The sequence below is a fragment of the Motacilla alba genome, chromosome 3, assembly GCF_015832195.1.
Source record: "Motacilla alba alba isolate MOTALB_02 chromosome 3, Motacilla_alba_V1.0_pri, whole genome shotgun sequence".
In the NCBI taxonomy this organism is placed as follows: Eukaryota; Metazoa; Chordata; class Aves; order Passeriformes; family Motacillidae; genus Motacilla; species Motacilla alba.
In genome coordinates, this window is record NC_052018.1 from 68,741,986 (window position 1) to 68,767,124 (window position 25,139).

Genomic DNA, 25,139 nt, shown 5'->3' on the forward strand with positions numbered 1-25,139 from the left:
GAGCTCTATCTACCAACAACAGTAATGTTGGCAGGATGAAGAATTTTAGGAGATGGCAAATCAATAATGTACAAAAAATACTATATATGATTCAGTAATATATAAAAATGCATAAAGAGGGTTCTTTTTTCATGTGGTTATTTTTCTTTCCATTTTAGACAGCACTAGTTGGCTTTCTTTGAAAGAAAATGTAGTCCTAAATACTATAATGACAACAACCAAAGCAGTGTTCTGAAAAGCATCTAGACAAATCTCTGACTTCTTACTGTTTGCCAAAGGACATTTCAGAAAGCAAGTTTTGCCTACCAAGTTATTAACAAAATTGCTTCATCCAGACACTTTTTTCTATGAAGAATCTGGTAGCTTAGAGAAAAATGGTTGTATAAAATATGCCCACTCTTCACCCTTGTTTTCATCTAGCACTATACACCAAAATACAGATAAAAAGAATTCCATGCATTGATAGGACAGCACGAGTAATACATTATTATGTCACCATATGTTATCTGTTAAGCAATAAGGATGGGTTGGCCACTTCAGAGATATGAGGAAAATGGATTGTTGTCTATTAAGAAAACAAATTTTGCATGCCAGACAGATTCCTGTGGGAATGCTTATAGATATCTATGAATACTACTATTTCTATGGGTCTGTGAAGTCCCCCTTTCTCATGCAGCTGTACCAAACATGACTGGCTGCAGCTGAGAATTCCCTTCCTGTCTATGTACAATTGTTGTTCCATATGCCACTCTATGATGGCCATACAAGGTTCATTTCACATTTTTCAGTATGTGATAATATTTGCAGTATCTATAACAAGACCAGAAAAATTATGGATGTCTTCCCCTGCTCTTTATTTCAATCTCATTTAGAATGCTGACCTTCTCTTTAATTAACTGGCAGTATTCTGTACTTCATAATGTTATCAACCAGGATATCTCCTTAATGCTATGAAAACTGATGAAACAAAAGGGCAGAATTTGTGTTATTGTGTTACTAGTTTACATAGATTTATTGAAATTAAATGGAGGATCAAATTCACCAATGACTGAGTTAAGTAGAACTCATTATTAAGCACAGCATGAACACTAGAATCAGTGATTTTCTGACATTTCTGGCAAATAAGGATGCTTAATTTTCATTGTCTTGAGACATTTGCCCTATAATTATTTAAATGTAAAACAAAATGCTTTACCCGAATGTAAAATAAGAGGCTAAAACAAATAGGTTGGGTAAGTTTTAGCTGCCATTTCTAAATCTTGAAGACTTCTAGAAATATCATTTTATAGAATCTAAATTTCTATTAAACATATTGTTCTTACAATTTATTAGTTCCACAAACATCTACCAATAGAACAAATCAACAATTCTATCAAATAAGCTTGTGTTCATATAATCTATTTATTTAAGCAAAAGTATTTTTACAATTAATAAAAAGTATTGAATACCTTATGATGCTAACATCAAACATAAAAATCTAGTTTCCTCAGAGGCTTGATATGTTGAATCAGAATTAAGAATCAGCACAATTGAACTCCTCAAAAAGAGCACAAGTGAATTCTTTTATCCTTTAACTTCACAAGTGGAAGAAGAAGACTCACTTTTGTATAACAGACTTAAGGACAGAAGATTCAGGGAGCAAAACTGCAAGTGTAAGTTCAGTTCTCTGCTTTTATGTGAGGGAAATGCTCAATTCCCAAATCCCAAAAAAAGCTCTTACCACCAATCTATAAATTGCCAGGATCTGGTAAAGTCAGGAATTAAGTAGCTTTGAAAGTGTTTGTTTCTTTCAATAATTTTTACTTAGGAGAAAAGAATGGTCGAAGTTCTCAGTATTGAGAAAGAACTCACTATGGCATAAAAGATTGTAGTGTACTAACTACAGAGAGTTAAAGGACAGGGATCTTGCCTATAGCTTCTGGGTCCTGGACCAATTAGTTTTCCTATTTAATATGTGAACAGTCCAGAAACTTCAGATAACCCTCCAAGAATACATCAGAGAGCCAAAGGCTCCCCCTTTCTCCCCTTCCAGATCAGTTCTGCTACCCTAGCCTGGGCTGTGATTCCATCTTGACATTTCAATAAACTTTTAATTCCTTGCTAAACCAGGGTATAGTTTTCCTAAGAGGAAACTTCACCAGCAACAAAACCACATCTTTCATGATGTCCACAAAATATTCTGTGTCAGATCCACAAATCTGAAACACAAACCCTCACCCTTCTGGAAGTGAGTACTCTAAGGCAGCAAGAATGTGATGCAAATTTATTTAAAAGGCAGATGGAGTTTTGTGCCCTCTTTTGAATGAAAGGTGCAATACATGTCTCCCAAAGAGAGCAATGGAAACACATATACCCACATGCTTGAGGAATTAAAAGGGAATTCCTGTAGTTTGGGGTTTTTTTTAAAATAAAGGATGATATAAAAACCAGGCCAGTCTGTTTCTGACCTCCCTGAGAAAGTTTTTCACTCAAGCTACTGGTTGGTAAGGAGTTATTAATAAACTTAGCAGATACATAGGTTCATCATGGAAGTAAGGAGATAATCTTTAATGTCAATGTGGCCAAATTACCACGCTGGGCCATTTCTTTACATGCACATACATGCACACGTGCAGAGACCTATGTTGTTCCACTGCACACTCATGCTCCCAACTGCTAAAATAGAAATATCTTCGAGGCTGAACCTGCACTATTTAAAACACTTGCATTGTGTTGAGATACATAGGGATACCAGTTTAAAAGGCTGTATACAAAGTAAACATTTGTAGAAGTCTCTTGTTTTTTCAGAGTAAGGATAATATTGTTGTTAAAATAAGGATGCCACAAGAAATTAATTCTGCATGTGTGCTGGCAAAACTGAACTTCCAAAGTCTGTGTTGAGCTCATTGCTGCTGATTTCCCTTTTACTATTTTGATCCGAATTTTCAAAGTTGTTTACACCTTGGGTGACTGGTTTTAAGCATAAGCTTTAAGCACTAAAAGCAGATTATTACTTTTTTTTCTAATAGAAATTTGATGGTTTGCTTCCTCTCTCTACTGCAGAGAGCAGACTCTCCTTACAATAAAAAGACTGATTTCAGATTTTTTTCTGTTGGACCTCCCAGGGACTGAATCAGTTCCTAAGTTCCTAGTTTCTTGCCCAAGCTGTGAAAAAGCTACCTTTCAGAGAGACAACTGTAAGGGATGAGGACTCCAGACTTAAATAAAAATCATTGTGGGTATTTGCAAGGCTAAAGACATGGCTCTACCACTTTACCACTGGGGAAAATCTTCATGTCCCTGCCAAGAGGATTCTTCTGTGAAGAAGCAGACTCTGACAGCTTCTAGGAAACTGATAGATCTAAGACTAGATTCCTCTAGTTTCATATTCTAACCTTTTGACTTTAATGGCTTTAATGTGGATTATGTAGCCCTCAAATACACAAAGGTTTGTTGAAAAACAGGAGGGAATAGGTTATTTCAGTTCTCCACAGGGCAGAAGATAAGAGATAGGGGAATGACAGCAATTGATATGTAATTTAGGAAAAAAAGCTTTATAAAAGGTTATTGAAGCCCTGGAGCAAACAGCCTGAGGGGATTTTGAAATCTCCATCATGTGTAATTTTTAAAAAGCTGTCAAAGTGACTTCGTTATAGCTCATCCCTTTGGGTAGAAATAGCTTAAGTGATATCTTAGCTACTTCACAGATTTGTAATTATTACTATACAAAAAGAAAGTCAATCCATAATACATTCCTATGACCCTTTCACCCAGACGTACTGCTAAGTCTTCTATCAGTTTGTCTTCAAAATAGTGTTCTTCTGTTTCAATCCAAGATTTGTCATAGCCTTGAAGAAAGAGATTGACAGCTCGGTGTCTGAAAAGGAACATTTAAAACAAAGGCTGTAAACCTTTAAAAAGAAGATTTGGTCAATATGAATTTCATTTAGCTTGAACAACTATCCAGTCATTACAACAATAATTTAAAAGGGAAGAAAAAGTTCTATGTTAAAACCTATCAAAGCACCCATTTAAAAAAAAATTACATTAAAATGTTTTAAATAAAACTGTGTCACACTAACTTGTAAAAGTGATGCTAAAACACAGTAATAATTATTTAGGAACAGATAATAAATAAAACTTTAAAGAAATTTAAATGTAACAAATTTAAAAATTGCCACATTGGTGGGTTTTATGTTTTTTTATATATAAAATATTTTTTATATCTTTTAATACAAATGTTAAGTTAACAGCAATAGATAACTTTGTATTGTGCTCAAATAAATGCATTTTTTAAATTTAAGGATTAGAGTTGAAATCAGAAATTGAAAGCATTAGTTTTTGTTATTCTTTTCAGAAGAAAGAAAAACATAATTAAACCTAATAAATAAAGCAATATACAAACTATAATACCAAGTAGTTATCCATTACTGGTTTTCTTTTTTTTTTTTTTCCTTTTGAGCTTGCCAAATAGCTCTGTATGAACGTTAGTGCATTGGTGAAAGACAGAACAATACAGCTCTTACCTTGGCAGATTATACAATGGTGCCATTCTGAAGCAGGCCACTACTGCTCTTTTCCTCTGTTTAGACAGCAGCTTATGCCACACTGCTTTTTTGGACCGCTGAGGATGCTCAACCTGTTACACAAAATACACATGGAAAAATAATGTGGCAATGTCCCTAGTGTTGGGAAACAGTAATATTAGTAAAAATATAGGTTAACAGATAAATTCAGTAGAAAAGAAACCAAAGAAGAATAGATCAGAAAAAGTGTTCTAAACAGAGTTCAAGCATTCAGTCAAATCATAGAGTCAGAATTTAGAAAATAAAGCAAAAAACCTCCCTTTCCTGGTATAATATAGATATTCTTCTTTTTCATTTCATTCAACTTTTTCTGTCTTTTAGATAGAACACTATCATCAATAAGGCCATCTCTCAGGAAGCCTTACTTTCAATGCAAAGAGCCTTCATTAATTCAATCTTTTATATGCAACTCTTCACACATGTACAGGTAAATTGTACACCTTCACATTGCCTCAGACAATATTTTTAAAGAAATTTTCAGGGATACAAAAAATCTTTTCTTTGTAATATTTACCACTATCAGTTACGATTAGGAAAGAGTGACAAGTACAAAGACTTAAGACTAAGTATTTTCTATGAAGTAGCACAGACAGAATGTACATCAAATACTTCAAAACACTTTAGCTACATTTCAGAAAACTACAGCTCTGTCTTAAAATATATTCTCTTTCTGCATCGTGACTCTGCAGTAGCATGAGATGAAATACGTGTGCTCCATCTTTCTTTTATGCCTTTAGGGTTTCTTCTTCCACCTTTTATTTTTGTTTCCATCCCAAGAAAATTACTGCTGTGGTGCTGAAGAGCACCTGCAAGCCTCCATATATATCCTGACTGGATAACTGGGAACCATGACTGCAGACTGTGCTACGGATCACTCCTTTTCCACAGCCTATTTAGTCTCTGTGATTTATTTCACACATCTTCCACAAAAACTATATAATTTGATTTAACCAATGCAACTGTTGTAGAGTTAAGAGGAGTTGAACTTTGGGATGGGCTGTTTGGTTTTTTATGGGTGGTTTGTTTCTTTTACAAATAACACACTCCTCTGTGTTCGAATACCATCAAAAAAGCCAGTGGAAGTTAGCATTTCTACCCTGAAAGTCTTATTAATTCTGCTTTACAATAAAATCAAGCATTATATGAAAAATATGTAGTAAAAATTCTGATATTTAGGTAGACTCAATATTCAATCCGAATTTGGTTATCCAGTTTAGTGAAATGCAAAAAAATATTATTAGTTAAACAATGAACATTTAATTAAACAGACAGAAACATTGCCATTCAGTGAAATATATAACTATACTTGCAAAATTAAATGTTAGCAATCTTCAATAAATTCTTTCTAAAAGTTAAAATACAAAAGAAAAATATTTTTTAAGAGAAAGGACAAAAAAGAAATTACTGCAAACATGTTTACAGTCACAAAAAAAAAAAAAGTGCCAGCACTACTAATTTAAAAGTCAGACAAATCCAAATGTGAAAGTTAGGTAATTAGTAATATCTTCACAAACAATTATAAATCCCTCAATACTTTCCCAAAAGAAATAGCCTCGGCCTACGCAAGCAGATTTCTGAAAACAGTAAAAACAAAGAAGTTAGGTCTGCATGGAAAGAAAATACAAAGAACGGACTGTTCATTGCCAGTGCAATACAGAAAACATTTAAAGTATATATGGAGAACAGAATACCTGTATACAGAGAGCAAAGGATTACTCAAGACTCTCATAAAAACAGATGCAGTGCTCATACATTCATTAATTTTTAAAGACATCAGATTTCCCATTTCAGTAACAAAAGCTCCTGAGCATTTATCTACAGAATATAAGTAAAGCTGTGGGGCTAAATCTTTAAACAAATAGGTGCAAGGCAGCCATAAAAATAAAAAAAAAAAGCAGAAATTTTGTCAACAAGTCATTGTTTAAGTCTGATCAGAAGTACTGATCTTAAATATTGATCTGGATGGGAATCAGTCCTGTTCTGTACTACTGCTGGATCATCTCAGTCAACTTTGATAAAACCAGGGTAGAAGACAAAACCTTTCCCTCCCTCCCCCCATATTTCTAGCTTTTCTCTAGTCTTCTTTCCTCAGAGCAAACCTATATCCTTTCAAATCAGCACCCATTCTCCTCTCTCACTCTCTCTCAGAGGCAAGCCATGACTGACAAGGATTTGCTTCCATATTTCTATCACTTTTTGCTTGCTCCACACAGCAACAGGTAAAAATTAGTGATGACTCCTCTTTCTCTTCTACCAAACTGTGTAAGGCTGTTGAACTTGCAGCAAATCCATATCAAGGCTGGCAAACTATATGAAGAGGAGTTGTGTGACGCCACAGACAGAACACAGATATTCACATCAACACACCTTCTGCAGAGTGCACATACAAGCACATTCACATATCTCTCAGGTTCCTATTGACTGAACCAGTGACTGCCTGACAGTGAGGAAACTTCTTTAGATTGGATCTGAAAACTTTCTGAGTGAAACCAACTAATCTAATGAGAATGCAAGAGAACCTTGAATTTTCAAATTTTCTTTGAAAAGGAAAAAAAAATAGTAACATTTATATGAAGACAGTTTGTAGCCTAGGGTGTGCAACCAGCAGTGTTTATCTCTGCCATTAAGAACACCTTCCAAGTTAATGTTCTGTTTTTTCACTACATTTTAAAAAGGAAAAACATAATAAATTTAAAGTGCATAATAGATAATAATTCAAAGAGAAAAGTCACAAAAATAACTCATCAACTAGTCTTTGACCTGTAAGATGTACTCATATAGGAGATTTTTTTAACTTCATATTTTAAAGCATACTGGAAAGGACACAAAATAAACAGAATTACTTAAATAAAAGTTGCTGTAGTTCAGGCCATATGGGAAGCTCATCTATTAATGCAAAAAAACATTAAATAATACAATAGAGATTTTTGCCAGATTCTGAAGCAACTTAAAGTTTCTGACGGAACTTTTTCAGAAAAAATTATTCCTCCAACCTGCTTCTGCTGTTTCTTGAATGCAGCAAGGAATATAGGAGTTTTCCATATGGCCAAAAAAATTATTGGAGCTGCCACAAATACACTGCAAGATAGATATGACTATGATATTGGACTACAAAACACAGGATTAAGCATGATAACAGTAGCTATCAAAAGAAAGAAAAAAAAATATAACATTAAATCCAGCAGGTGAAAGTACAAATGAAAGTCTGAATACTTTTATTTAGATTAAGAAGCAATGAAATTGGTAATATGTGTCTAACCTGTTCCAGGTGAAACAGCACATTAGCTATATCAAGGACCCTTTCCACAGTCTTCTCTGGATCTGAGGAATCTTCAGTCCTGTTTGGCAAATCTTTGTAAAGTGCCATCTGCCATCTAATGGCGGGATCCTCAAGCTGCATGAGAAAGATTCCACTGGTCACCAAGGCAAAATGTTCCAAACAGCTTTACTAGTAGAGAAACAGCTTCAAAGGTAAACTGAAACACTTTATACAGCTAACCTACACATTTACATAACCCATCCAGCATCCATTACACTGTGAGAAAAAGACTAATTTGTGCAATTCTTTGTTAAGAGCTTCTAGAAAACATAAAGTGTTTTGGGTTGGAAGGCAACTTTAAGGCCATCTACTTCCAACCCCTCTGCCATACACAAGGACACCTTCCGCGAGAGCAGATTTCTCAAAGTCATGTCCAACTTGGCCTTGAATACTTCCAGAGATGATGTATCCACAGTTTCTATGGGCAACATGTCCCACAGAACTAAAACACTAATAATCATACAAATAGCAAAAAATCATTGGTCAACAAATAGCACTGGCACCAGCAATGAATACAGTATTTGAGGAAAAGTAGTGAGTATGAGGTACACAGACATAACTTTGTACACTGTCTTTCCCATTATTAAATGGAACAACATTAAAAGTGTTGCTCTATTAGTTGGGATTACTTAGTTTTCAGTCACAGAAATTAGTAGTATTGCTATTATGTACATATATTTTAATTTTTTTTAATAATTAGAAAAATCCTAATTTTACTGATTATTAGCTAAAAAACTAGAAGTTAATTTGGAAAACTGAAATCCAGATGCATTTGCTTATCAGCCTACAAATTATAAAGAACTATAAGAAGCAAACTGGTTTTTATCAAATTTTTTTCTTTACATTTCATTTTTTCTACTTCATTATTCTGTTATTCTCTGTTTTACAATTGGTGATTTCTTTTTGGTTTGCTTTGTCTCCCCAGTCCTTCTGCTAATCAAGACTAATGCAACACACTTTGCAACCATTTATTGCGCCAATAACACTGATGACCCATTTTACTGAGAACTGTGGCCAGCGACCATTCCAGATTCTGCAGTTGCACTGGCCCAGATGGCTGGAGAACTCAGAGGGCTCGACCCTGCAGATTTCCTTAGGGCTTGGACTCAACACTTGTCTAAAACTTTGTGGTTCCAGATTTCAATTTGTGCCTAAGATAAGACAATCATGCTAATTCAGCTCCTCAAAACATATTACGATACACAGTTTACTCAAGTTCTAGGAATGATTAAAAACTTACACAGTCGTTCATTAATAGCTTATTATAACCTAGAAAACCACATTTTGCAGGCATTTCTTCCACCTTTCGGCTTTTCCATTTCTTAACAACTGTCACATCCACAGTCTTTGTGTGAGCATTTGACTGGATCATCACGAAAGGATAGTCCACAAAAGACTTTTTAATCACAGGTGGAGATGTCTTTTGATCTGAGGACTCCTCACATTCTATCAAGGTACAGCTTTTTTCTACAGGTAGTTTTCTAAGGGTATGAGTAGTTGGCATTTCAAGGAGTGAATTAGAATGGCTGGAAGAAGATTTTGGTGACTTGAGCTTCATCCATGTCAAAATGAATGCAAGTTTCATCATCAATTTCTTGAAATAAAAGGCTTGGTACTGAGTAACAGCATGCAGGCATGCAAGGAAAGGAAAGACAGAAACAGGGTGAAGACAAATGTAGACAAAGGTAGACAAATGCATGAAATAGACGCCATAACATTAATAGCTAAAGATTCAGAAGGATGATTCTCTAACAGTGTAGTACTCCACAAAGAAATCTAGATAAATTACATTTTAGCTCTAATGTAAATAACAGAATTTTAGGTGTCTGTGAGAAGAAGTGGTTAACAGAAAACACCATTTAAAGAAAGAATATTGCTATGGTTGGAAGCAAACCAGCCTTTCAAAATGCACAATTTTTCCTATATTTTGAAAGCCACTTTACACAAATACCATTATAACTAAGTTACATGTTATTTCAAAGTAGAAAATAATAATTTCAATTTATAAGACCATTTGGCCCTCATTCCCATTATATCTGATTCAATTAGACAACAAAAGGGTAGTTTGTGTATGATGGCATCATTTTTTGTAACAAGAAACATCATCCTTGACAGTATAGTGGCTGAATCCTAATGACATCAGAGAATTATGGAATAAATTGTATTGTAATTTGTACAAAACTACTGAATTTAACTTTAGACATTATACTTTAGGTGACTAGCTACACACTTACATTTAGTGCTAACTCTAGAATGTGTCACTGATAAATCACTCTTTTCCTGCAGTTAACTACTTGTCACATACAAGTCTAAATCAGAGCTTTTAAAAGCTATTAAAGCAATATGTAAACAGCTGTAAAATAAAGAAAATTACAATAGCAGTTTAGTTTTGTTATCTACGTATTTTGTGGTTCTCTTTCAGATTTTCATCTTCTACTGGGAATTCATTTCAAAATAGGAAATTCTACAGTCACTGATGAAAATTTTACAACTGGAAAATCCAACAGTGTGGATTCTGGATTAGCTAAAATTAATTTGGTCTTAATTATCAAGGCACTATGAAATTGCATCAATCTAAGAAATTTAAAAGCACTTTTGTTCTCATGTAGTATAAACAGAGAAGATCTATGTTGTTTAACAAGAGCAAACTTTTAATTGAAGCATAGGAAACTTCTTAAGAGAAAGCATAGGTTGTAGGATGTATCATGACTTCCAGGCAACAAAGCAGTAACAGACAGAAATTTCTTAACAGCAGAACATATCACTGAAGAAACAAAACAGGAACTGAAGTAGTTAAAACAGGAGGGTAAGTGCTAAATAGCAAAATGAAATCCCAGGCAAGACTTGTAACGGCATGGCTCACAAAATTACAATGAACACAAACTGAAAATGCCAGAACAGAAATATCTATCACTGTCACTAAGAAAACACTATTGAAATTTATACACAAAATCACCTCATGTTCAAAGGTTTTACATTCATGGCATTCACATTGTTTGAGTACTGTTGCTCATTAAGATCTTCAGAAACATTGCTTTCTTCCTAGTACTTTGCCTGTTTGTTTTCTGCTTCTCAGTATATAATAATATGTGCTATATAAGGATTAGTATTTCAAGGTTTTAGGATTCAACCAAATCTTTTGCTTTAAAATAAACTTTTCTATGTGCAAACCCTATAATTTAAAGCTACTGGATTAAACACTCTTGTCGTTAACATGGCAGAGATATATAGAAAATATGATGGGAGAAAATTAATCTTCACATATTATTCTGGAAGAACCATCCCACCAGCTCATAAAAAAAATTATTACTGCCACGCTCTGATTGCAGTGGAATCTAGACTTCTGAATGATCCTTTAATAACAGTTCAGAAAAAAAAGCACCAGATTTTCAACTCATGTTTACTCTTTTGTGACCTTTTAATAAGCGCAGAAAACAGTAGTTTAGTTTTCTCTTGAGGTGAATAAAAGATGGGGAAGGGGGAGGAGGTAGAGGATAATCCTAAGTAAAGCAACATCTATGGGTACGAGTCCATCTTTCTTCAATAGTGGAGACAGATGCATAATTTTATTACACTTCCATATTCTGACTTCTTTTTCTGTATTTGAAGCATTAATAAAATAGTTTCATTATCCTGGACATTTCAAGACTTTTCCCCTAAAGCTATTCACCTGTCACTAACCGGAATTCTGTAACATAAATCTATACTTTTTCCCAAAATATCTTATTTTCCCAGGGCTGAAAAGCAGGATCAAACTGAGAAAACTGGAAAATTTTCACTTTACAGAGTATGTCAAAATGGCAGCTTCCTTTTCATTTACACTTCAAGTTGATACTATGTAACTTTGAGGATTTTGGAGACTATCTCAAATACTAGTAGGTGCAGTTTAAACAGTGATACAACTTCCTTCAATCTCCAATTTTGTATTAATGGTGTGAATGGATAGAGATTTGAAGGGCCATATATCGTTGTATACAATGCACATACACACACATTAAAAATCTAACATTTAACAGTTAATATGAACAAGTTACTTGACAGAAGAGAATAAGGGACTCCAAGTTATCCTAATGAACCAAGGCAGGTAGCCATTATATGGCAACGACAAACAAATTCAAAGGAAGAAAAATCAAATTTAAAAACTGCATACAGATTACCTTGCCCTGAAGGTGAAGATTACTGCGGATGACATCTCGTACTTCATCTTCAGTGTCTTTCTGCCAATAGATTACAAATCATATAAATTAGGAATAGAAGGTAATTAGGAAACGTTATGATTCATATAAATATCAACCTTGGGCTTCATGAGATGATGAATGAAACTGACAATGTCAAAGATTGAGAAAAATATCAGAGAAAAACCTTTTCTTAACCGAGCTTGCAGGATTAAGCTCTGGATGGCATCATACATATCTGTTCACAGCAACACACTAAATGTGTTACTGAGCCTGAATTCAAATTGCTAACATACATATACTGAAAGTTTGACCAAATAAAACCAATAACATGAACAGAGCTTTCTATGATTTGAGTTCTCTTTTTTCGCAGAGCTCTTTCATAGCATACTTTATAGGATTCATTTTAGCAGTCCAATGGTCATGTAACCCCCTAGAGTGTAGAAAGTATTATAGCTTGAGAAAAGGAGTATATTGCAAATTAAAATCAAATTATTGCACTGTGAGTATATACCAAGCAGAATCACTACTGAAACAATCAGAAATTCTTTCATTCACATGAGAGTGATTAAAAGGAATTAGTTATGATATTGGGCACAGAAGTTAGGAAACAGGAAGTTCCTAATTTTATGAGAGTCACAGAATCAACTAGACTGGAAAAGACTTTAGAGATCAACTCCAACCAAATTCAAGCTTCATAAAATATAACGAACACTATTTTGCATTAAAAATTAAGAGAAAGAAATAGCAGTCAGAAGTTGAACTAGTTATCTCTATTCATATACTGATCATTCTGAAATACATCCATACTGATCATAATTATGTTCAAATTGAAATGTTTTAAGCCATGAGGAAAATATATAGATATACACCATAATCACCCACTGTGCCCTTATAAAACAGAATTATGATCTTAATTCTCTGCGTCATAATGTCAGAATGAACACAGGGTGAAACATTTAAAAAATTAGATTAGTAAATATTTTTAACTTTTAAAAGTACAAAAAGAGAACCTACCATGCTAAAACGATTCTTGGCCAGTGCAATTAGCTCTTGGTCTCCAGGAGCACAAATGTTTAGGCCTATTGGAAGCAATCTCTTCAGTGCTGCCACAATGAGAGAGGTCTGCATAGAGTAGCGGTCACCTTTTCGCTTCATCTTCTTCCTTTCCTGGTCAGAAACTGCTGCCTGCAGAATAAAGTAAAGATTACAAACAAACCAAATACAATGCTAAATAAAAGAACTGCACGAGCAACTTTGTTCTTGTCTCTGGTTTGACAATTTCCTTATTACCTATACAGGTGTGACCTCATCCAGTGGACCTGGCATTTTAACATTGCCAGTATTTTGCAAAGTGTTACTCAAATGACTGCACTTTGTGCCTCAACCCAGTGTTTTAATAGATTGCTTCACCAAAAAAAAAAAAAAACCAAACTAAAAATCAAATCCTCGTCTCTCCAAAAAAAATCAAACAAAAAAAATCAAAAAATAAAAGCTCCTTCTCTGGAATCTTCCTGACTCCTTCCCTTTGCAAAGAGAAAAATATGATTACGCTACCTTGGACATCTTAGATTTGGTGTCACTGATAAGGAAAGACATGTTGTTGATTTCATTTTGTACCACAAAGTTCTGCTCTTCCCTTTTGAAATTCTGGAAATATACAGATCTCGGTTAGAAGCATTTATAAGAGTACTCTACCTAAAAGTACATTAAATAAAAGTACAAAATAAGTAGAAATCTGTAAAATCCACAAGTTAAGACAAGGGCAGTAAAAATTAACAGATGATCAACAATGTCCTTGAAAAACAGTTTCATTTACAATGGATAACTCAGATAGTGTATGTTTGGGGATTTTCCCCATGTTAGAGAGAAAGAAATGTTTCCCTAGCTATGAAAAAGACATGATAAAAATCTCACTCCTCTTCCAATTCAATATAAAAATATTGTCTAGGTTTTCCCTTGCTAATAAATTATTAATTCATTTTTCCCCATTATAACTTCCACTATATTCAGGTACATAAGAAAATATTTAAATAAAAGATTGAAATTATGAATACACGGGTGATTTCATTATCTGGTATCTACCTACAGTGTGATCACTTTTTGTGCACAGTGTTGTTTATAATAAATCTTACAGCCAAATTCAGGCACAAGCATTGAAGTTATAAGGTATCTTGTTCCCCAGACTTGAGACAATTGAAGCTGTAGCAAATAAATAAATTCCATACAGACAACAGTTCATACAAAGATCTAATGCCTTAAAGTAATTAGACTCTTTTGGGTTTTTAAATCTTTGTGCTCCAGTATTCACTGAACCATGTTTTACTTAAGAAGTATCAGTGCTTACTAGGTGCGATTACAAAAAGGCTATGGGGTTAAAATAATTGAAAAGAAAAAAATGGTAAGAATACAAAATGCAATGAGTTTAACACATGAAAAAAAATCCCAAAAAACAAACCCACAACAAACAAACTAGAATGTGTAAGAAAATATCTTTAATCAATTTACTACATTACAAAATACCTACCCAACTCTCTTATCTTCTCTGCTATTCCAAAAGTGTCAGAAATGTGAGTCATTAATACCTTCCCATCTGCAGTTTCACTTCTGTCATTAAATGTGTTTTACAAATATAACCACTAAATAATTGATCTACCTATTAAGAAGCCTCATTAAAAAAGTATTTACCAAGGAATTACTTACATGAGACTTTGACCAGTAAATGAAGACCTCAGCCACCATGCGGAACAACTCTTCTGCTTCAGGATTGGGCTCTTTCAGCCATTTTGCCCTAAAATTTGGTAAAAAGGTGAAAAAGGGGATAATCCTCATTGTTTTAATACTTTGAAATCATTTTTCAACATTTTACAAGGATACAAGTCAACAAAACCAATAATATATGCTTTTAATCCTTTCTGATACCAGTGGCTTTTTGATGTCCTATTTCAAAACACTTACAATCCTTTAATATTAATCCTAATTCTAATCCAATAGATCTGGATTGCAATTCTGTGTTTTCTTCTCAAAAAGACCCCAGCTCCTCCTAAAAGCCAGGAAGCATTAGCTTGAGCAACTGCAAGATTGTCAGACTGAGTAAAAGCCACTTTAATTCAGTGCTAGGCACATCAAGGGACAAGAGGCTGTATCAATAAAAAGGAAGGTTTTATGAGATTCATTGACCTATTCCTCTCCACATACCTGTTATAGTCCACAAATCTAATCAACAAAGGGTAGAAGGCATAGAGGTCCCGTGCCAAAGTGGTGAACTCATCTAGGATGAGCAGTTCAGCCTCCGACATGTCACCTCTGCCTTCTGCTCTTAGATGTTCTTCATCCGATACAACCACTGCTGCCTTTTTCTTTAGTTTATCCATCAGTGGAAGGAAGTGTGTCTTTAAGAGCTGTGGCTTCGCTTTACTTATGATGGGCTGGGAAAACACTATTTAAGGCAATGAATATTATAATATATACCTGGCCACAAAATATAACTAAAATCTTTTACCTTTTCCCGCTTTCTTGAATCTTACTTCTAGGCTACAGAGCCAAATCCTGCCCCCATTGAAATCAGCAGAAGTTTTGCCAAGAATTAAATGTGGTCAGGATTTCACAAAGTCAATTCACTTTGTCTGAGGGCAGAAATTGCAACTTCACAGACCAAGGCTGCTAGATCACAAAACTTGAAACACCTCTTTACTGAAATCCCATCAGCATCGTATTTGTCTGCATAGTTTTATTGAGCAATGTCAAAGTTGTTTAATGGTATGGATGGATACACATATAGCTACAGAGTGCATACACAAGTTTTCTCAGCTGTTGTCTCCTGCTTTGAACCTTGCTTGAGCGAAGGGGAGCTGGAAAGTATGCCTTGGTTATTTGAAAACTCATGGAAACATCTTGCCTGTATTTCTTCAGCACACTAAGAAGTCTTGTATGTAGACACAAATGGGAGTGATTCAACTGATTCATTTCAGACTTGTCAGCACAAGCTTTTTGAAAATCTACTCATAAGAACAGTTATGTAAATTAGCACTTCAACTGGGCCCATTGGTACCAAACCATTTGTAAACCACTGATTAAATTACATAGAATTTTAGGCAGTTGCCACCTATTCTTAGAGTGCATTACATTACTAACTCTCAAAACACTAGGAATTCTGAATGCTACCATGAATGAAATTACTACTAAAGACTGAAAGTGTAATTGAAAAATTGAATCCACACCACTGAAGTGGCTTTTCCTCAGAGATTGTAACACTGAGAATTAAAGTGTTTTTAAATTAATTTCAAGTTGTTCATGAGATGAAGGCAACATAACTATTACTAAAATGACATGAGAATTTCAACATTTCATTGTAATGGATATGTTAGATATACACCTTCAAACCCAGGTTTTAAGGATCCAGCACTCATACAGAATAGCAAGGAACTGTATAATGCCTGCAAATGAAAATTTGCTATATAATGAAAATGGGGCTAAATTACTATAGTCCTTGAATTTAATATACTGCAAAAGGCACGTGTGTATATTCTATGGAAAAAGAAGTATTCTAGTGGACTTCTTATATTACTAATAGAGAGATTAAAACATACTGCTTACACTGCTTTTTCTTTATACTTGGTATTTCTGGTTCATCCAGATCTGTATTGTTTAAAAATGTAACAATATGAGTATTCTTCTATTCCAGCTTTAACAGGGTAAATACAGAGTGATTCAGAGTACCTGTGTGTGTGTATACACATTCTGAACATACACACACATTTGCTTGATAATTAATTAATTTTCACATCTTACCTGCTAATCTCTTCATCCAGGCTCCTTCATCAATACCAAGGTTGTTATAGATGATTTTCAATATGTTACCCAACAGAGTGTTCATGTGCTCTGACGTCAAGGCTGTGCAACACATTTCAGCCTTGTCAGGATTGTTCTCTGGCCCATGCTCCCACCAGTGTGACATGTAACTACACAGCATAGGCAGTATGACTTCCATGATATGTGGCATTTGTGTGTAACGAATACCGGATTCTGCCAGTTCCACTATTTCTTCCATCAGCTTCATCAAGGAAGGAATATTTGGGCAAACCTCTTCTACACTAGTTGGCAAATTAAGAACTGTTGAAAAAAAAAATCAATAAACTAGGTCACAAAAGGAAAACAGCTTTTCAGCTGCTATTCAATAAAACTTCTCTTTTCTGTTTATATTTTCACCCTTGCGATCCAAAGGAAACGTACACAACACAACAATTAAAAAAAATACTTTCATACTATTGAGCAATAAACTGTTTATATGAACAGTTCTGTAATAAATATTTCTTTATGAAAGCTTCATCAAAGTAAATATTGTGGAATGAATTCAGAGAAATCAGAAGCACTTTTCTATATACAAAATAAACCTTAAATTTCAAAACCCTTTCCAGAGTAAGTTTTGCAGGTGAGAAAACAAATTGATACAATGAAATATCTCTCAACAATACATCAGATGAGACCTGGAATTCTAATAGAACAAACAGAAACCATTGCATGTCCTGACAAATTAAGGAGATTTGAGAAATTGATTGTAGATGCGATTATGTGATTGTAAATGTTTACTTTTGAATTAATTTGAATTTCTAGTCCTTCCTCTGAAAAGGGACTGCAGTTGCCTTGATTTTTGAGGCAGTTTCTTTCATCTACAAAAAAAATCTCTGCAAGTGCAATCTGTAGCTCCTGAATGTTTAACATACTAACAGACACATACCATGACATACACAGGTATCTATAGAGCAAAAATTTAGCCTGCAACTTGTGAATACAAGTGTCTCTACCAACACTCCCCAACTCCTTGCTGTCTTTTTTCCCAAGCAGTATTTTCTCCTATCTAGAGCAAATATATTTTACACAGACATCACATAGTCTCCTTAAAGATTATGCAATTTTGGAAAAAAACATTCCATTTTCTGTTAAAAGTCATGACAGTAGAGTGGATTGTATATGTATATGGTAAGCATGCATAATTGTTGATATTTTCAAGTTTGGATACTAGAGCTCCTTGGAGAAAAAAAATCAACTATGCCTCTTTTTTAAAAAAATAAAGGTGAAGTTATAAAATTTTTGCCATTATAAACTGGCATCTTTGTGTATCTGTAATATGATACAGACTCAGCATATATGCAGAGCTTGTGAAGTTCTACTGGAACTTCTATTTATTGCAAAAACAGTTTGTGCATGTGACCTTATTCAACAATCATGTTGCAGCATAAGAAACATCAAGAATCGAATAAAAAGATATATGTAAAGTAAACATACATAATGTCACTGTAAAGCATCTGTAGTGCCTTTCATGTCAAACAAAATTACAATCAATCTACATACTACTCTGCATTTTTTTTACTTTATAAGGGCATAGTATGTAATTAATACAGCAAAGCTATTTTCCTTCAGTTGCAAGCATGTTTTAGGGACCCAAAACTGCTTATGTAAACTGAGGAACCAAAGCTACTGACAAGAATGCTTAATTTTATGATCAAATATAGAATATCTGAGGTATTAAAAATGTGCAGTCTCTTCATTAATTCAATTCCAAAGTGGTATTTTGAGAATGGTATCTCAAAATTAACATATCAGTAACATCAGGAACATATAATGGTCAGTTTTACCAGATTCAGAAAAGACATTGATTAGAAAATTGATTTAGAAAGATAGATTTAGAAAATAAATTCATCCATGAAATTACAAGAAAATTCTTGCATTACAAAATGTATGCAAAATCGCACGTCTTAAGTCAAGCAGCATTTCATAATCATGATGTCAGTTTCTGGAAATACCTGCTCTATCTCTTGCATTCTTGGTATTGTAGATTGAGTAGATATTATGTTTGTTCAGATGAGTTTCCAAAAAAGCCACTGGAAAGGCCCCTGAGAAAGCAGCCAAGCACTCTCCTAGTGCTGATCGTTGCCTGTGAATTAACAAACACCATTAGGGACACACATCTTTGATCACAGAGCCACAGAATCGGTAAGGTTGGAAGGGACCACCAGTGGAGTTAGCTGGTAAATACTGACTGACCACACCTTGCAGTTGTGTTCTGAGATCCATGCATTTCAAAGAGAAGCTACAACATTACTGGGATTATCAAAACAAGAACATGTAACAGAAGACAAAGTCTAGCAACCCTCTGTTAATATATGAATGATATGTAAAGACATAAAATGTCAAAGGTGGCCTACACAGCTTACAGAAAATGAAAAACATGAAGGGGAAACCAAAGTAATTATAAAAAGGCCTTCTGTTCTATTACTTTCCTCTCAACTTTACTGGCTGTATAATCCCTACTATTGAGAAAAAGCTACTGGATAGAACAAGAGAAGAAAATCAACTATCATTTTATCTAAGTGATATTTCACTTTTCTGAGAAATAATGATAATCACTTTTATGCTTAATCTAGTATGAAAGTCAAGTTCTTCAAATAGTGGAAAATTGTTTCTAATGATCAAGAACTCTGAAACTTTATCACAAAGCCATTGCTTTAATATCTTCAACTATATGACATTTATTTGATAATCAAAATTCTTTGTGTGTCAAAATTTTTAAAAGCCTGTTTCTCGGAAGAAGTAAGTCATGCCCTCCCTGCCACTTCACTTGGGTTCTTCACACGACAGCTATAGTCATTCTAATTTTAAATTTAATTCATCACAGGAGAATTTAGGAAAGTGAGAGATCCCTAGCTGAGACCATATCACATATGTGACAGAAATGCAAGAGAATTTGAACTCAGGAGAACCATGAACTTTCAAGTTAAAAGGAAAAAAATACCTCAAAACTGTGTTAAACTACTCTTGTGATTTAACAAGGTTCATTCTCGGTCTATAGTTTATCTCGGTCTTGGAGATTTTATTCTTTCTAGATCTAATTCATTAAACCTGATTTTGTTAAATCTAACTTCATTCCCATTATTATTCATATTGTTTTCTCCTTCTTCCTTTTTTACCCTTTTCATTAAGTCTTCATAAGCAAAACATACATCCATCACACACACCTGAGAACAGCATGTGCTTTTTGATTTTGGTGGCAGACAATCATACACAAAAAAAAGCGGTTACACTGATACATTTTGTCTTCAAAAGAAATCCCATATCCTTTATTTGGCAAACAGCAAAAAAAATTAATTTTATGCCCTTAATGAAATCAAGAACACCTGATTTTCCACAGATTTGGGGTTATTTAAAATTTGGTCCCAACGATTTTTCATACTGTTGCCTGTGATACTACCACTAAGTAAGCAAGGGGATGTCATGGGGCTGCTCTGGAGTTATGCACAGGTTGATCTGCTCAAGAGTGTCACTTCCTAGACAGTGAACTTCCTAGACTACTGCTGCCAATATCTGAAATGAATGCATTCTGTTTAGCCTGCCTTCAGAACAGTGTCAGCCACTGCAGTGCAACTCTTCAGTTTTAAAAACTGAATTTTTCTAGGTATCTCTATTTTATGACCAAACATGGCTTACACACACCAAATGTAACTTGCAGGGGGGTTAGCAGGTACAGAGATGTATAAAACAGCAATTGTAATGCCTCATTTACCTGGGTAACAGCTAGAAAAGAAATAGTGTTTTATAAGTGACAAAACTAAATTTAGGGTAATGACAAAAAAATATACATCACAATTAAACATTATAGAAGGAAGAATACAACAATGGCTGAGCTGAATGACATAATTTTACAATACCTTAGTTAACCCTCAAATCAAGTGCTGTTCATTATATAGTCAGATAATTTACTTTTTATTTTTATTAAGAAAAGTATTTTGAAAAACACATAATGCAATGTTTCAAGCATATTATAGTAAATGCACCTGCACTCAACATCGGAGCACATCTGTATCTTCTCTCAAGATGTCTTTCCAATAATACTCTTCTACATTAATTTCTGAACTGAAAATTCATTATGCTAAATATAAATGCAAATATTAACAGAAGAACTATTTTCCTTCTTACCTCTCTACATAGATACTCTTGCTGGTTCCCAGAGCATATAAACTGGCCAATATTCGGTAACAAGAGACCTGAACATCTTCCACTAAAGAGAAGAAGAAAACTATATTTACAAAGAGATTTTTCTTTGCAATACATTCCCAAAGAATTAAAATAAATTACTTCAGACAATAAGGGAATTAAAAATATTAAGCTAACAAAAGCAATCCACAGAAATTACTCACTAAATACAAAGTCTTTAGATGTCCAAGTGCTATACTTTTTACTCAAAATTTCCATTTACTTAAATATCATGTTAATAGCTAAAATAGTAAACCTATTCCACTGGTACATTAATTTTATTAAATAATGGCATACCAATTCTTCACACATGACACCTTTACAAACAGAATACCACTTTGCAAAATAAAGGCAATCCTGTTAAACAGATATTTAATTATTTTAATCAGGTTATAATTTTTTTTCATTTAGTCATTAATACCAGCTAATAGCATTTACTTAATTTCCACATTAAACTTACAAAGGATTAAAGACAATAAATAATTCTTTATCCCATATGAATACTTCACCAAAAGACGTTTTAAAATTATCAAGTAATTCAGTCATAAAACTGTAAGAGTAATTTTAAAATCTATTTGAAAAAATGCTTTTGTAATGCGCTCTGCAGTAACAGTGTAACAACAGTGTAAGTACCATCAGGAAGGACAACACTCCCATTCTTGCCATAGGTATTATCTTTTGTTGTCTCTCCTACAGTGCTAGTTTCATCCCTCATTAAATATTGTGAGTACATCAGGGTAAGACTTCATGGGCTGAGAGAGCCTACAAGATATTGTATCAAAGCTACATGGCCCAGCCCTTTACTGTACTGTGATATTAGTTCAGATCATCTCAGAGTTCAGTGTTTTTACTCGTAATAGTAACCACAGGTAGATTGACCCATCTTTGTACATGATCCACCCCCACAGTATACTCTAACCAGGTACAAGCATCAGGTCAAGATGCTTGTACAAATAAGATAAATCATACTCTTAACATAATGTAAAGAGAAGTTGTGGGTAAGCAAAATTTGTCTTTCCACTATGCTTGGGACAAAATAAATAGGCCCAATTTTAAATAACTATTTTTTCCCAGTTAATGAATTCTAAATTTGGTGTTTTACACCAGTCTGATGTATGTTGAATAACTGATTAAGAACACCAACTTAAGTGACAAAGAATTCAAAGCTAAATATTAAGTTCCAAGACATGGGATACCAGAGAACAAAAAATTATACAAAGCATGAACATGTTGATCCCTGAAAAAGTAGTTAATGATGAACAAATTACTTTTTATGGATACCATCAAAGTCTCTGGAATTTTACAGAAATAGTTTAACAAAAAAGTGAATGTTTACATCTCATTGCTTTCAAATCCATGAATATAAATCCAAATTTTTGAAGAGTTCTTTTAAGGCTACTTTAAATAATACTTTTTACAGATTCTAAAAAAGAGAAAAAATGTAACTCAGTATTCTTTTCCTCCAAGTCCTTCTCATGGATTTTCATAACTGAGTAACAGAGTTAGTTATGCAGGGCAGGATTTCCCCCTTTAGTGCCATATGGACAGTGATATTTCTGTGAGTTCCTAAAATACATAAAAATAAAGTTTTGAGTGCAGGCTGAAAAGTCCACAAAATTTTGGCTGCAAAATTTTGGGTTTGGGAAACTAAAGAACCACTGAATCCATACAATCAGAACCTTTACAGAAATCTGATATACAGGCTCTTACATACATTCCCTTCTCTGGTGTCTGAATTCTTCAGGAGCTCCTTCTACTTTTCCCTTTTCCCTTGAATTTTCAGAATTTAAGGGGCCACCCAGATTCCCCTGAAACTGAGGGGAATATATGATGGTGCAACACCATTCCCATAGTATAACCTTATTTATAGACAGAGTAAAGACAAAGTAACTTACACAAAGGGAATTCTCACACATGAAGAAAGTCACAGTAAATCTACGATAAGGTTATAAACAAAATTGATCCTTCTGACTTTGTCATCATGGACACATCTGCTTCAATACTTATTCAGAGTCCACTAAAACCTGCAGACTGTTTTTGGTCGATTGCTGCAAATGTCTGAGTAAATCAATACAAATTTTGTCAAAATGATGTAGGATTTGTCCTTCTTTAATAGAATTGAGAGTCTACTAATGCTTGCTGCATAACACTAGAGATATTTAAATGGCATGGACTTTCTACATACATATATGATAATATGATACATACATATCAAATCTTCCCCAAACTGGTGCTGTCCAATATGCTCAAATAATGAAGATAGCACTGGCAGGAGAGCAACTGTGGTATAATTAATGATTTGCGTAACTCCTTTTGGCTGGTTTCTGCTGTGTGTAAACTGGCCTTGCTTAAGATTTTCCATTGTTTTCTCCAGATCCTCAGCAGCATTGTCCAAAAATGCTCTCAGTGCCATCCTAACAGATTCCAGACCAGTTTTCATCACAGTCCTGTTTATATCATGCAAAAATAATGAAAAAGAATATTCTGTTAGACAAGCATGGAAGAAAACTTAGTCTTGGATTATATGAAATAGATAACAGAGATCTGAAGAAAAATATTTCATCTTTTAACATTGTAAAATCTCCTCAAAGAAGAATAACTGACTGAAAACAAGTTTCATAGGTATCCTGCAGAACACAAGGATACTTTATCTGTTTTCCTTCCAAGAAAATGGTCCTTCAAAATTTATAGAGAGACTCATTTGCCTTCAGAGTGGAAAACACCCAAAAAGTACATAACACATAACAAAAATAAGAATTAGTAAGTCTGTGATTTCTGACTCTAAAACAGAAGAATTGTCTCAACCTAGAACTCAGAAAATCTTCCTAATTATAAGTCACATTTCTGTCTCCAGAACAATGAGAAAGGAATGAGTAAAAACAACCTCAACTGTAAAAGTCAAATCAATCAATCAATAAATGCATTTATTATGTAACTATAGCACCGTAATCAACAATGTAAAGATGTCATCCAGGGGAATTATTACCTTATATGATTTAACTAGCTCAATCACAAAATCAGTTTAAATAAAGTATCCATTTAGGCATGTGTGAAATAAATTGAGGTGATGCTCTTTTGTAAATTCAGTATCAGTCCAATTCTTTTAGTCTGATTGTTTATTTTAAAGAGTGGATAGAGTTTCAAGAGCAATATCTTTTAACTTCCATGTTACCTCCATTATTTCCGTAATCCCCATCTGGAGCTATTTTCCCATCTCTACCAGAAGCTGAATTAGTGACCTTCACTTGTGTCTGTATTCTGCCTGTGTGATTGCATGGACCATGGACAATTTAAGACAAAAAAAACAAGATATTGCAAACTAAAGGCGTACCATGCAAGAGCTGAGCCAATTTATGGGCCATGATCATGACTCTACCCCCTAGCAAATGGAATATAAAACTTGTCCATAAAAGCAACTACAAAGATATTGAGAAAGAGAACTATATGCCCATAATACAGCCAATTGTTTTGAGATGTAATGCAAAGTGAAAAAAATTTACCTTAAAATTTCAATGGAGGCAGTTTAAGCTATCAAATTTTGTTTAAAAATGCAAAAATCTAAAAATCAACTCTCAGCAGAGATGGCTGACTGTACAGCAAATGAAAAGCAATACATTACTCTCCAATATATCAATGTTGTCTCATCCATAAATGTCACAATAGCAGCTCAAGCAGCTCAATTTAACATAAAAGTAGCACTGAATTCTAGGCAAAGGGTTTGGGTTTTTTCAAATTAGAACCTGAATTAATTTTGCAAAGAAGACACTCGATGAGACAGATTTACTGTGCATTTAACTCCTAAATTTTTTTATTAAACAGTGTAAGGAAAATAATAAAATATTTCTAACTATATTTTGGTTTTGACAAAGTGACATGATTAAAACCACATAAACTAACAGTCAGAAGTTTCCAGACACAACTGATCCATAATGAAATTTAAAGTATGACCCACAAATACTGTCCTCTCAAATTCTAGTAATTGACCTGTTTTGCAATTCTTTTCTCAAGTGTTGAAATTCTGTCGCCTTACACAGGCAGCCCAAATGTAAC

At 34.0% G+C, this 25,139-nt stretch overlaps 1 protein-coding gene across 10 annotated transcripts in view; it reads right to left on the reverse strand.

Annotated features, from left to right (window-relative positions):
- The window catches only part of RYR2 (ryanodine receptor 2), a 382,187-nt gene that overhangs the window by 57,059 nt on the left and 299,989 nt on the right, over window positions 1–25,139 (reverse strand). For 5 of the 10 annotated variants that reach the window (XM_038130398.1, XM_038130396.1, XM_038130395.1 and 2 more), the window contains 13 exons: window positions 23,298–23,536; window positions 21,033–21,114; window positions 18,863–18,993; window positions 16,851–17,171; window positions 15,258–15,498; window positions 14,763–14,850; window positions 13,617–13,709; window positions 13,077–13,247; window positions 12,042–12,101; window positions 7,825–7,959; window positions 6,104–6,139; window positions 4,506–4,618; window positions 3,760–3,856 (listed from right to left, as the gene is read on the reverse strand). In XM_038130398.1, coding sequence (XP_037986326.1) covers window positions 3,760–3,856; window positions 4,506–4,618; window positions 6,104–6,139; window positions 7,825–7,959; window positions 12,042–12,101; window positions 13,077–13,247; window positions 13,617–13,709; window positions 14,763–14,850; window positions 15,258–15,498; window positions 16,851–17,171; window positions 18,863–18,993; window positions 21,033–21,114; window positions 23,298–23,536 — 1,807 coding nt within the window. The remainder of the gene's footprint in view (window positions 1–3,759; window positions 3,857–4,505; window positions 4,619–6,103; window positions 6,140–7,824; window positions 7,960–12,041; window positions 12,102–13,076; window positions 13,248–13,616; window positions 13,710–14,762; window positions 14,851–15,257; window positions 15,499–16,850; window positions 17,172–18,862; window positions 18,994–21,032; window positions 21,115–23,297; window positions 23,537–25,139) is intronic. The other 5 variants (XM_038130404.1, XM_038130403.1, XM_038130400.1 and 2 more) reach the window with 1 other exon arrangement.